General features: G+C 50.1%; 1 protein-coding gene and 1 long non-coding RNA gene across 3 annotated transcripts in view; one reads left to right on the forward strand and one right to left on the reverse strand.

Annotated features, from left to right (window-relative positions):
• Positions 1-13,506, forward strand: part of LOC309872844 — an 802,828-nt gene that overhangs the window by 633,748 nt on the left and 155,574 nt on the right. The window lies entirely within an intron of this gene.
• ACAD9 (acyl-CoA dehydrogenase family member 9) overlaps positions 1-13,506 on the reverse strand; it is a 41,717-nt gene that overhangs the window by 8,402 nt on the left and 19,809 nt on the right. For both annotated transcript variants that reach the window (XM_082747514.1, XM_082747513.1), the window contains exons 4-9: positions 9,851-9,957; positions 8,669-8,769; positions 7,752-7,830; positions 7,061-7,235; positions 4,817-4,890; positions 507-582 (exon numbers count right to left, since the gene is read on the reverse strand). In XM_082747514.1, the coding sequence (XP_082603640.1) occupies positions 507-582; positions 4,817-4,890; positions 7,061-7,235; positions 7,752-7,830; positions 8,669-8,769; positions 9,851-9,957 (612 nt within the window). The remainder of the gene's footprint in view (positions 1-506; positions 583-4,816; positions 4,891-7,060; positions 7,236-7,751; positions 7,831-8,668; positions 8,770-9,850; positions 9,958-13,506) is intronic.

A 13,506-nucleotide genomic window follows, 5' to 3' on the forward strand; every position in this document is an offset into this window, starting at 1 on the left:
TAATAATGACATCTGTACCCAACAAAAACCCTACAAGGCTGTTCTAAGTTCATTGAAAAAAAGGTCCAGGCCTCAGGTATGCTAACAAAAAACATAAAGGGAAGATCCTGAGGCTGAGAGACCAGAGTTACACGTCTCACCCACTGAGTCTCCCCCTGAATCAGCACTGAGGGTTCGCTCACCCCCAGATGTCTGTGAAGCAGCTCTGTTCCTAGTGGTCAGAGCAGCAACCCCTCTTGACCTCTGACAGACCACCCGCTCCCCGCCTACTCTGTGAGTACATCAGAGGAGTGTCAAGAAGGAACATGAACCACTTGGGGGCAGACTGACCACATTTTCTGGTCTAAACCAAAGTCTGAATCTCAATCTGCAGCTGGGCTGTCTGTCCATTCGAAGGCCCAGCCCAGCAGCGGCCTGTGTGAGGACACAGTAGAGTGTCCAGGCTGGGGTGGGGGCTGCAGGGGCAAGACTGGGGCACAAAAGGTTCCTGTCCCTGACTTACCTACCGATCAATTTCTTGAGCATCCCGGCCACAGTGCTGCCCATGCTGAACCGCCCACTGTTGAGGATGTTCATGGCCACCTGTAGGGAGAAAGGGGGCAGCTCACTGGGACCTCACTCCCTAAGATCACCCCTGCTGTGCTGGGAAAAGCCTAAAGGTCCTGGAGGACCACAGGTGACAGACCATAGCACTGCTTGTCTGTCTTACCAAATGGTTTCTTGAGGACAAAAGGCAAGTCTCTAGAAAATTCTGTGCCAGCATCTGGGAAAGTCAATTGTCCTGCCAGTTCCCACCAGGCTGGGTGTGGGGCCAACACATCACAACAAGGTAACTCAGTCACAAACATCCTTGGAGTCACCCTCTGATCAAGGAACTGGGCAGTAGCATTATTCCAATAGAACAAGTCAATTCTTAGTCCTCAGAAGAGGGGCAGAAATTAAGACCTGCTGAGTACACCCTACAAGCTACCCAGACTTTGCCACCAGCGTGAGCCTCCTGAAGCACAGTAGTGACCTGCCAAGCCCCAACCACACCTGTGATACTCAACTAGGAGGCCTCAAAGACAAGCGGGGCTGAGGGCAGAAAGGACTCTGAGTTTTCCTAAAAGCTCAACTCCAAGTGTATATTACAGCTTCTAACTGAATGCTCATGTGTGACTTGGATGGATAAACCATGCAACTGATTCCGAATTTATGATCAGTTGTTAACCTCAACGGGAGAATCTCAAAGCAGACACTATGAGGTTAGAAACAACTGCTCCAACGACTGGGAGGGGGAAGTGCAGATTCCACCTGCTGAGTCCAAGGAGACTGGGGCATGTGGGAACAGCACCAAGGCCCAGCCCTGGGTGCTGGATGGGAGAGTGGGCGTGGTTATGTCCCACCACAGTGTGACACCCAGATGCTGCTCTGCCTCCTCTGGGGGCTGTGCTTCGACCTCAGACTGCCCATGTCTCCGGCCGAAGGTGTGCACTGGTCTTGGGACCTGCCAGGACTATGAGGAGCAAATGAATTCTCCCACCTCATCCCCTCTGCCCACATGGGCTTGCAAAAGCTGGCTCATGGTTTTATGAATGAAATCCATTTCACAACCCCTTCAAGAATTTCTTCTTACCCTCATTAAAAAAAAAAATTTTTTTTTCGAAAGAAAAAAGGATTTGAGACTAGATCTCATTTCCCAGAGGATCAAACATCTCACCTTTTTTTAAGAAGGGCTCCTGAGCTCAACTACCAATCCTCCTCCTCAACCGTGGGGCCTCCCCTCCCGTCTATGCGGCACCTGCCTGCTTTACCACCTTCTCTCCCGCAGACGTCTCCTGGCATTTCTACAAGAGCATTCTACACCTCACTTTGCCAAAAGTGAGATGCAATCCACATTTCCAACAGCCCCTGCCTGGCAGTTCACCAACAGCCTCCACGCCTCCATGGTCTGACTACAGATTAAATCTCTGACTACCCAGAGGAGGCAGCTCTTTTCTCCTACAGCCAGGTGATCTTCACCTGGCCTCTGACTGGTCTCCAGAATCACTCACTTTTTAGCATTAAGGCCCATGGTCAAGCAATCCTACTCCTAACAAATAAAGAGCTTTGGAGATCTATTTTCATTTGCATATTAAAACAACTGTTTTGGGGTGCCTTGGTTAAAGCCTCTGCCTTCTTCGACTCGGGTCGTGATCTCAGGGTCCTGGGATCGAGCCCGACATTGGGCTTTCTGCTCAGCAGGGAGCCTGCTTACCCTTCTCTCTCTCTCTGCCTGCCTCTCTGCCTACTTGGGATCTCTGTCAAATTTTTTAAAAAATTGTTTTATACCTAACACAATGGGGGGAAGTTTCAATGCCTAACTTGTGGGACACCCAACATGTGGGAAGGACTAGGGCAAGAGGCATCCCATACAGGAGCCAGCCTGACTCCCCACACGTGAACTGGCAGTGGGCACTGACCACGAAAAATGTTTGTGCCCTCTGACCTGGAGAGCCTGCTGCCGGGCGTTTAAACTGTGGAAACAATCAGACAAAAGTGTGCATAGATACATGCAAAGAGATACACCACGCAGTTCTGAGCAGCAAGGAGGGGAAACCAGTGTTAAATGCCTGACCCTAGGAACCTGAGGACATCCCTTATGCCGTCACCACCCAAAGAATACTCTGCAGTATACATTTACTAGCATGAAGAGAGTACTAGGATTTCTTGATGAGTGAAAAAATACAGGCTATATAACACAAATAGTATTACCGTTTAAGAGATGTACGCCCCTTAACAAGGTCTGGACAGGGACACCTGGGTGGCTCAGTTCATTAAGCATCCGACTCTAGATCTCAGCTCAGGTCATGATCTCAGGGTTGTGGGTTCAAGCCCATGTGGGGCTCCATGCAGGAGTGGAGTCTACTTCAACTAATTAATTAATTAATTAAAAGGTCTAGAAAGATAAGCATCAAAATTAAACAATGAATAGCAACTCTCTTGGGATCGCACTTAAAGTAATTTCATTTTTCCCACCTAAATTCTCTCAGCTGTATATAACATCTGGATTACACAAATAATAAACATGCCACTGTGCAGGCACTGCTCCCTTTTTGTCCTTTTGTCCTTTCACCTCTCAGGTCCTTTGGTCCATATTCATCAAGCAGCCTCCAGCCAGAAGCTCTGGCTGAATGCATTTATCAGATTCTTATAATACCCAGGAAGGGAGAAAGGCACTGCTGTGATCCTTGCTTTACAGGCAAGGTGGGTGGGGCTCCCCAGAGCGCAGATACTTGCCCAAGTTTCCTGTAAATTAGGGCTGGGCACCAGTAAAGACAAACAGCCAGCTTAAAAATGGGCAAAGGAGGGGGCACCTGGGTGGCTCAGTCAGTGGGAGTGTGTGACTCTTGATTTGGGGGTTATGAGTTCAACCTCACATTGGGGGAAGAGTTTACTGAAAAATAATAATAATAAATAAACTTCAAAAAAAAATAGGCAAAGTATTTGAAAATACATTTCTCTAAAGAAGATGTATAAATAGCCTATAAGCACCTGAAAAGATGCTCAATCTGATCACTCATCAGGAAAAACTAAGTCAAACCCCAATGAGATACCACTGCACACCCTCTGGGACAGCTGTCATTTAAAAAATGTCCAGGGGCACCTGGGTAGCTCAGTGGGTTAAAGCCTCTGCCTTCAGCTCAGCTCATGATCCCAGAGTCCTGGGATCAAGCCCCGCATCAGGCTCTTTGCTCAGCGGGAAGCCTGCTTCCTCCTCTCTCTGTGCCTGCCTCTCTGCCTACTTGTGATCTCTGTCTGTCAATAAATAAATAAAACCTTTAAAAATAATAATAATAATAAAAGTAAAATAAAATAAAAATGTCCAGTAACAAGTACTGGTGAGGGTGTGGAGAAACTGGACCCTCCTACACTCCTGCTGGCCACGTAACATGGTGTAGCCACTACAGAAAACAGTCTGGCAGTCCTAAAAAAAACATACAGCCACCATATGACCCAGCAACGCTCCTTCTAGGTATGTATCACCCAAAAGGACTGAGAACAACTGTTCATGTGAAGACTTATGTATGAATATTCATGGCAGCATTACTGATAATAGTCCCAATGTGGAAACGGTCCAAATGCCCATGAGCTTATGAACGGACAAACATGGTGTGTCCCTGCAATGGAATTTTATTCAGCTACAGAAAAGAATGACAAGAGCTACAACATGGAAAAAGCTCACAAACATTACACTAAGTGAAAGCCAGACGCACAAAAGGTCGCACGTGGATTCCACTTACACAAAATGTTAAAAATAGGTAAATCCACAGTAACCGAAAGTAAAACAGCGATTGCCAAAGATTGGGAAAGGGGAAATGAAAAGATAGGGCATTTCTTTCTGGGGTGATGAAATGTTCCAGAATTAGACCATGGTCACAGCTGTACAACAAAATGACTAAATAACACCCACGTGTACATTTAAAAATTATTAAGTTTATGTGATCTGAGTTTTAAGTTCATTAAAAAATAATAAATCTGACTCCAAGGAAAAAATTCGGGTAGTGCCTCAGGGTTGTGCACTCAGAAAGCCTGAGCTTCGTCCATGCCCACTGACCTGGTTTCTTCCACATGCTGGAGACAGGAATCCTACCCCTACTCAGGCAAATAAAGCCTCGAAGAACCACACACTCCCTCTTCTGGGGGCCTCCTTCTCCATTCTGCTGATTTCCTGTCAGAGAACTACACAGTCATCTGGCAAGCACACACTGGTCTGCTATAAGCAGAGATGGGACAGGGGGCTGGGGGCCAACAAGCCACACCATGAACCCTTATGGGTGCTGCTTTCATGACGCACCTTAAACCCGCCTCCAACTTCTCCAAGGACATTTTCGACGGGCACCTTGGTGTTTTCAAAATGCACCTCGCAAGCTGAAAAAGAAGAAATTGGAGGCCTTACCTGATGAACGCAGAGCACTCGCACTGGACCCACAGGCATGAAATGTAATTCATTCATTCCTTCACTCATTCATTCTCCAGCTACTGAAAGAACAATAGAGAAAGACAAGGTTCCTGTCCACATGGAGCCCCTACTTCGCTAGGGACACGACGATGCCTTAAGTATTACAGATAAAATAGAGAGCAGTGACGGAATCAAAAGTTGGAGAGGGAGTAAATGACCACATTTTTGTTAAGGGCCTTCATCATGCTTTTCTAAGGTGACACTCAGAAGTTTGGAGGAGCACAAACCAGAGGTGGAACATGAAAGTGGATGGCGCAGCCCTTCAAAGGTGCCTGGACTCAATGGGAGCAATAGAAGCACAGGTCCCACTTAACTCCAATGCACTTGCAGCCCGCACTGTGGCTTGTGGAAGCGGACAGCCTTCCCCTGTCTTGCCCTGCCAGCTGTCGCCAGAACACGGAGCCCACTCAGCTCGAGCCCTGGCCTTCCCTGTGCAGGCGTGGTCCGGCTTGGCCCACCAGGGGCTCCTGTGATCCACTATGAGAACAAGCCCCAGCACGGTACCCACAAGGCAGATCGGGACCCCTCCCACAGCCCGGGGCAGGCTGCCCAGAACCTGCGAGCTGCAAGAGACAAAGGCTCACAGGCAGGCAGCTGAGCGCTGGGGTGGCTTCTCAGACTGGGGGATGGGGACAGAGCCCGAAGTGAGGAAGTGCCTGGTGTGGAGGCAGGCAGAAAGGGGAAAGCGTGGCAACGGTGAGTACAAACTTGGGAGGAACAGGGGCTTCTGCACCAGTTTTCGCACTGTCACATGCACACTGCAGCGCCCAGCAACTTAACACAAGAAAGGGAGACTCGGGACAAGGAAAGTCATGGCTCAAGAGGAGCCAAACAGCAAGCAACCACGTCTGCTGACTTTATTCTACTATTCCAATGGCTTGATTGTGAAATACAATGAAATCATCTCCGGCTGCTGGTCCTATTTATAACATACAGGTTATGGGGCCAGGCCCTTGTCCCAGCGGCTCTAACTCCTTTGCAGGCTGCTGAGGGTGGGAAGGACGCTGCCTCCCGCTCTGACCTCACCCTGGGCCACCCGATCCATTCCTGTGGGGCCACTGCATGATTCCAGGGGCACCAGTCACCCCAACTTCAGTGTGGACGCTGGCCCAGCAGTGGTGCAGGATGCCACCTCGCTCTCCTTCACCTGGATCAACTCTGACCACCTTTTCCCCATTGGCACCTCAAGCTCTGTATCTTGGGCCTCTGAGCACACTCCTTCCTCTGTTGGAAGGTTCTGGGCAAGTCTCAATAGGCAGCACGAGTGTGGTGGTAGGTAACACCTGCCTCCATGTACACGAAGCATTATACAGATGTCGTAACACTCCCTTCCCAGTCACCTCACCACATGCGTTCTCTGTTATCACCCCTTTCTCTTAGGGCAGGAAACAGAAGCACAGGAAAGCAAATGAGCTGGTGTGAGGTCACGGAATCTCTAGGTAGCAGAGCCAGGCCAGAGCTCAGGGCCCTCGGACCCTGCCGAGCCAGGCTGCAGGGCAAATACTGCCACCCGGAACCCAGGATCCCCAAAGAAGAGGTGACACACAGAAGCGGGTCTGGAGGGGCCACCTGCAGTCCTCTGTAGCACACATATCCCATGATTCGAACTAGGAGCCCCAGGAAGCAGTCTCATGACTCCCTGGCAGTGCTGGTTGGGTTGGGAGCCACATACAGGACACTAGCCTCATGGCGACCAAGTGCTGCCCAGGGGATGCAGGCAGGCCCAGGTGGGTACATGGGAGGGCAACAGGGAGGAGCTTCCAGGCAGGAAAGATGGGGTGTCCTACAGTAGAATGTTTACCTAGGATACCCCTCTGCCTCCTTGGTGTCCATTACAGCCTTCCTCACATGATAAAGTGCTCCCGGGGAGATCACCAGAGCCCCCACACAGAGAGGGGCACACATAACATGTATTAAAAGAATCAATTAGCTTCAAGGAGCTCCTTGGCACTACCATGGAGTCACTGTGGCATTCCTAATGGGATTTTGCTGATATGCTTATGTGGAACCAAAACTATTTACATCTCATTTTATCTTGAATTTGGATGGGGCCATAATGCACGCACGCACGCTACTTACTGTTGGAGCCACGTATGCCTAACTTATCCTCAGGTTTCCCGTGAGTGACTCCACCAAAGTCTCTCTCTACTATGAAGGCTGTGATTTTGTCTTTTACTGAACTATCAGAATCAACAACCTCCGTCTTTGCAAACACAGTAAAAATATTGGCAAGTCCTCCATTGGTGATCCAGACCTGAGGGAAGAAAGGAAAAGGGCTTTGGAGAAAAACCAAACAGTTATGCACCACCTCTCAGCTCTACCCTTTGCCACAGATACCCTTTGTCAAACTTCAGGCCAGAAACATAAAGCTCCCGGCTCTGGGAAGTCAAGCCTGTGTGGACAAAGAGGTTCGCCTCAGTCTCAATGTGAGAATGAGGGTTTTGACTTTGGGGTTTAAACAGTTTCATCTTGTGGAGACCCGTACTCAAACTCTCAGGGATGCGATGCAGGTGCAGGCAGGCTCGGGGTTAGAAGATGTTGATGCCGAGGGTGGCTGACAGGAAGCTTCTTATACTAAACTCCTGCGTGGGTTTGAAATATGGTCACTTCACCTCCCTGAGCCAGTTTCTTCCTCCAGAAAGAGAGAGCCGCACGCAACCAAGAATGGCCAGTCAAGACATGGTGTGCATGTGCTTCATGACTGCGGTGTGCGCGCCGTCAGCACGTGGTGACGGCCGGGCGAGACCCAGAGCATGTGGCGGAGCGCTACCTTGGAGCCGTTGAGGATGTAGTGCTTCTTGTCCTCACTCAGCGTGGCCCTGGACTTGATGGAGGCTGCGTCGCTCCCACTGTGGGAATAGAAACACACTGGTGAGGCACATGATGCTGGGCGCAAGCGGTTCTGGGGGCCGGCAAATAGGAGGGTCTGGTTACTTTAACACAGGCACTGGGGAACTTAATAAAGGGCTGGATGATAAACATTTCCAGCTCTGCAGGCTACAGGGTGTCGTTCCACCGGCACGTCTCTACCACTGCAATGGGAGGGCGCATTCCAGCAAAACCTCACTTACAGAGACAGGTGGCAGGCTGGACTTGGTCACCCTGCTTCTTCACACGAAAGAGCGGCAGCGCAAACGACCTGGCCTTCCGCTGGAATGTGGGCATGTGTGCGCAGAACGGGCTCATCTGCGCTCCCATGGGGAGGGCAGGGCACCCCCGGTTCCCAAGTGAGGGGAAGTGGGATGGAGTGCAGTCCAAGTAACAGACTTGGCAGTGGAAGTCCTGAGTCCTCAGTGGCCTTGTGTGACTCTAGGTTGATGACACCACCTCACTGAACCCTCGGTTCCTAACCTGTTCAGTGGGGATAGTATTGCTTGCCCAACATACTTGGAAAGCTGCTTAGAAGGCTGAAAGCCCTATCCTACGTGAGGTGCGCTGCAGCCCACAAACAATGACCTGACAGGTGCTGCCGGGTATGCTATCTCATTTGTAAATCTCACTGGGACAGACCAGTAAGGTAAACATAAGAGAACTGCAAGAAAAGTTGCTGAGTCGATGATCTGGAAGATTCAGGGATGGAAGAGAGAAAAACCACCACTGATTCACCAAAACCCACAGCCCTCATCCCAGGGCACCCAGAAGATGCACCAGGCGGCTGCCATGTGCCACCTCTTGCCGGGGGCACACCTGCTTGGCTCCGTCAGACAGAAGGCAGCAATGTGCTCCCCCGATGCCAGTCTGGGCAGGTACTTGGCCTTCTGCTCCTTGTTGCCAGCCAAGATGATCCCCTAAACCAAACACACACAAGGCTGCTATCAGCTGTGGAGAAGAAAGGACATGTACCACATGCTTGCAGAACATGGCCCTTTCTGGAGAAAACAACTCCTGCAAAAGGAAATACCCTGAGCCTAGAGCCTGCAGCCCCAAGGTGGAGAAGGGGAGGCTGCTGATGAGCAGGCGGTGGCAGGCTGCCGAGGAGCCGCTCAGAAGTGCACCCTCTGGCAGGGCCTGGGTCTGGAGCACCAGCATGGCTTTGGGCCGGACTCCGGGACCCGCATCACCGCAGTTCAGGCTGGGTGGCCTCGGGCCAGAGAGGTCCCTCCTCTCAGCCTCCATCCTCTCAACTCCACACTGGGGGTAATGCTACCCAATGGAGGGGTGTTTGGATGATAACGAGTGAAGACTCAGGCACGCCAAGGCCACGCCTGGCAGAAAGAAGGTGTGCAGGCAGTGTCAGAACCGCCCCACTCCCTCTCAGTCAGTAGCATGGGGAGAAGTGTGATCTTTCCACTGGATGATTGCTCGGAGCACAAGTGCGGTCAGGGTTGTGGGGGGCGGGCAAGCACACCATTCACTTAGCTCCTTTCACTTTCTACACAGAACAGAGACAGCCTGAGTAGTGGGCTGGTCACGGAAAGCTGTGTGACCATGGCCCTGCCCTAAAATGCTCCAAGCCCAGGATAAGGAAGACATGCACAAACAGCAGGGAAGACACGCTCTGGTCCCTCATGAGTTCCAAGCTCAGCAGGAAAGATTTGCGTCAAATGGTGAGGTGAAGACAGGCTCTGACACAGTGGCATCTGGTGTGGGCCTCAAAGGATGGGTCAAGGGTGATGGAGAAGGGGGGAGGATTCCAAGGGAAGGCACAGTGTGATCAAAGCAACTTTGATCTTGTGTGGGGACTCCGCGCCATCCGGGGTGGCTACAGAGAGGAAGATCACAGGGAGTGCTGCAGGGCGCCACCCCAAGACCCTGAGACAGCAAGCCCAAGTCACTTCCTGGTCAAAGTGAGCAAGCCTCCTGCCTCCATACCCCCAATGTGACTCCTGACCTTCACAAAGCATCAGAAGGAAACCCTAGACACTTGACCTTGAGGCCAATAGCCTGGTGTGCCGCCAGGGTCACGGCGATTGATGCATCCAGGCCGACGATTTCTCCTAGACGTGCGTACATAGTGTTGGAGAAGCCCAGGCCACCTGGAAAAGAAATAGACTAGCTTTATTTGTGGCCCAGACCCAAATTCCTCCCATTAAAGGCAAAGGGCTTGACTGTTCTTTTTGCTTATAAAGACCATTGTCACCATTTTAAAAAATCACAGTACAGAGAAAATAAAAATTACCCATAAACTTATCAGAGCATTTCTGAGTACATCCTTTCAGATTTTTTCTAGGCATATAAGCATATGTACATATGTATGTTTTTAGTATAAAAATGTAACATTCAACACAAAGAGCATACCTTCACACACATTAAATCATTTAAAATGTTGTGAGTGTCTTCTGTCCCAGATACAGATCTTTATAAACCTGGCAGCTGTCCTGCAGCCCTTTCCCTGTATCCGGTGGGCTCTAGGACAGGTTTTCTCTGCCTCCGCACTCTGACACTCTGGGATGGATTGTGCCTTGCTGTGGGGAACTGTCCACCGCACTACAGGACTTTTGGCAGCATGGTCGGCCTCTGCTTGCGAGATGCCAGGAGTTCTCTTTTTCCCAGGGTTTGACGGCCGAGAACGTCTCTAGACGTTGCCAAACATTCCCTGGGGAGGTAAATCAACCTGGATAGAAATCACTCTTCTACGAAGAAGACAAAGATTAAAAAAAACAAACACTCCACTGAGCTGATGTATCTTGCTTTTCATCTTCAACTTCTAGAGGCAGCTGGGTGGCCTCTGCGTCTTAAAAATGACAGATGGGGGCCCAGGGTCACGTGGCCAACAGGAGCAGAGCTGGGCCCTGAATTTGGGTGGGGGTACTAGCCCTGGAGCCACTGCACAGCCTGCCTGCAGAGGGTGCCACATGCTGTTGACTGTTCTTTTTGCTTATAAAGACCATGTCACCATTTTAAAAAATCACAGTACAGAGAGGTCCAAAGAAAATAAAAATTACCCATAAACTTATCAGAGCATTTCTGAGTACATCCTTTCAGATTTTTTCTAGGCATATAAGCATATGTACATATGTTACATATGTAAAGGGAAGGGTGGCCCTGCCTGACGTGTAGTCCTGTAGGCTCCACACTGGGGGAAGGCCAGGGCTCCGCAGTATTTCATCCCCACCCATGCCATTACACAGAAGTGTGACACGAAACACTTTTGGTCTTACTTATTTCATATCCTGAGGGACACAGTATGGTTTTTAAAAAAACACCAAAACCTTCTGGTGCCTTTTTTTTTTTTTTAAGATTTTATTTATTTGACAGAGAGAGCTCACAGAGAGGCAGAGAGGCAAGCAGAGAGAGAGGGAGGAAGCAGGTTCTCCACTGAGCAGATCCTGACATGGGGCTCGATCCCAGGACCCTGAGACCATGACCCGAGCCGAAGGCAGAGGCTTAACCCACTGAGCCACCCAGGCGCCCCTTCTAGTGCTTTTCCACTAACACAGGTATCATTGCAATCATGGAGGAACAGCAATCACATGGAGACAGACAACAAGTAGGTGGAGACTGCTGGCTGGGGAGAAGCTGAGGTGGCAGGAAGGAATCACACACTGGGCAGCACACAGGGAACTGGGGGAGAAAAACCCAGGCTGGGTTGCCAAAAGGGCCTCCATTTTTCAAGATGGTCGTTTCCAGCCAGTCTTCAGAATGCTCCAGACTGGGAACATTTCCCCAAAAATTTTGGGGCACAAACATGAAGTTGCTGTTGTCTTAATTTCCCAAGAAAAGATTTTAAAAAAAGAGAGAGAAAGAAAAAAAAAGAAAGCGAAAAGCCCCAAACTCATCTCAGGAAATAAAGAACATTTTCATATCATGAGTAGGACAGAACACAAGAATAGAGGGTGCAGAGTCACACCATCGCATGCCAACACACACACACACACACACCACCCACACGTGCTGGCATGAAACACACACAGATGGAGAAACATACATCCCAAACAGACACAAAGTGTTCCCACATCAAATTAAGTACTTTTCACCAATCAAGAGGCAATTTAAAAATGCTTCTGAAGGGGAAATATGTATTATCACTAACCTGGCTATGTCTAGAGGTTCTCTTCTGCCACTTCTGTTTTCTCCAAGCACTTAGTCATTTATATTTTTTAGCTGACAGACCTGCTACAGTTCTCTGGCTCTGCCTCTACCTTCACTCTGTTCCCATATTCACCTCGGACTACACATTAGGGAAGCTGACTGCCCTGTGCCTTGTGAGCTAGGATGCTGACAAGCCTCAGCTGTCTGGGCAGAGCTCAGCCTCCCCCTGCCACACACGGATGTTGCAGACTGGGGCAAGGAAATGCAGCACACATAGCTGCCTCCATGGAGGCTTGAGCTGCTGTGTTCTACCAGGAAGGGAGGCAGCAGCACTGACAGTGTCGTGTCCTCTTGCAGAGAGGGCAATGTTGTTATGCCTCCGAATCAGATCAGGCCTGCACTAGTGGGTCCTAAATGTTCACACTCGATCTCAGCCAGGACCGGCTGCAGGTTGAGTACCAATGGGAACTTACTCTACAGATGTTGAGGGCCCCCCAGCCCTGGCTGCTAAGGGGGTAGAGGAACAACACAGGCCTAACTTTAGTCTCTGGAGATAAGTCAGGCAGAGACATAATGTCAAGAAAAACTCCTGTCTTCTGTGTCTTGCTCTGTAAAACCTAACTCACAACCTGGCTGGAAAAATGCCCCAAATATCAATGTCCAAATAACCACCTCAAAGACAAGAAATAGGCCCAAACCTTTAAAGCAGCATCAACAGCTCCTTCCCCTAAACCGGACTCCTAGCTGATCCAAGGGGAAAATGGCTCCAGAGAAGGCTCAGGCAGAGGGCTCCCAGAGCAATGGGTGCTGCATATGGGCTGTGAAGCCCAGAGCCATGCTTTTATGTCAAAGGGGACCAAGAGGTAAAATTAAATGGTGTGCGCGTGTGTGTGACTGTATTCTGGCCCTGCGCCATAGGCTCTGTTCCTCGTCTCCCTAACCCCCTGCCCCACTTCCTGCTGTCCCCTTAATCCCTACAGAATTTAGATGACCAATTTTAGATTAAGCAGGAGAGAGAGATCTGTAGTGATTGGCCAAATCTACGAAGGCGGAATCACGCTGGGATCCTGGGGAGAAAGGCCGGGTCTTTCATCTGGGGGTTGAAAACATCACTACAATGATCCAGGAATTACAGGGACAGTCCAGAACACAACCTGCCCGGTTTGAATGTTCTCAGTGATCTAATCTCCCACCTCAATGCCCCTGTGTCCTACAGCCATGTGCCTTCTTCCTCTGTACCAGGACAGGAAGCAGAGTGGCAGACCCTGACACCTGAGCTCCCAGCCCACAGTCATCCCTCTAACAAAAAGGGCTCATAGGTCTGGGGCAATTCCTCTGTGGAGAGACCAAAGGGCCTCACAGTGCGGATGACACTGAAATTGGCCAATGTGGCTTTAAGGTTATACACACCCCCTTCTCCACGGCCCACAAGGACCTAGAGAGCACGGACATCCTGCAGTGGCCCTGATCCACACCAAATGAACCAAGTACAGGCCTCAACATTTCTTCCTCTTCCTAGATCTCTTAGTCCACACACTCACCTGTCAGCCACC

This window comes from Mustela nivalis (genome assembly GCF_964662115.1).
Source record: "Mustela nivalis genome assembly, chromosome: 1".
NCBI lineage: Eukaryota > Metazoa > Chordata > Mammalia > Carnivora > Mustelidae > Mustela > Mustela nivalis.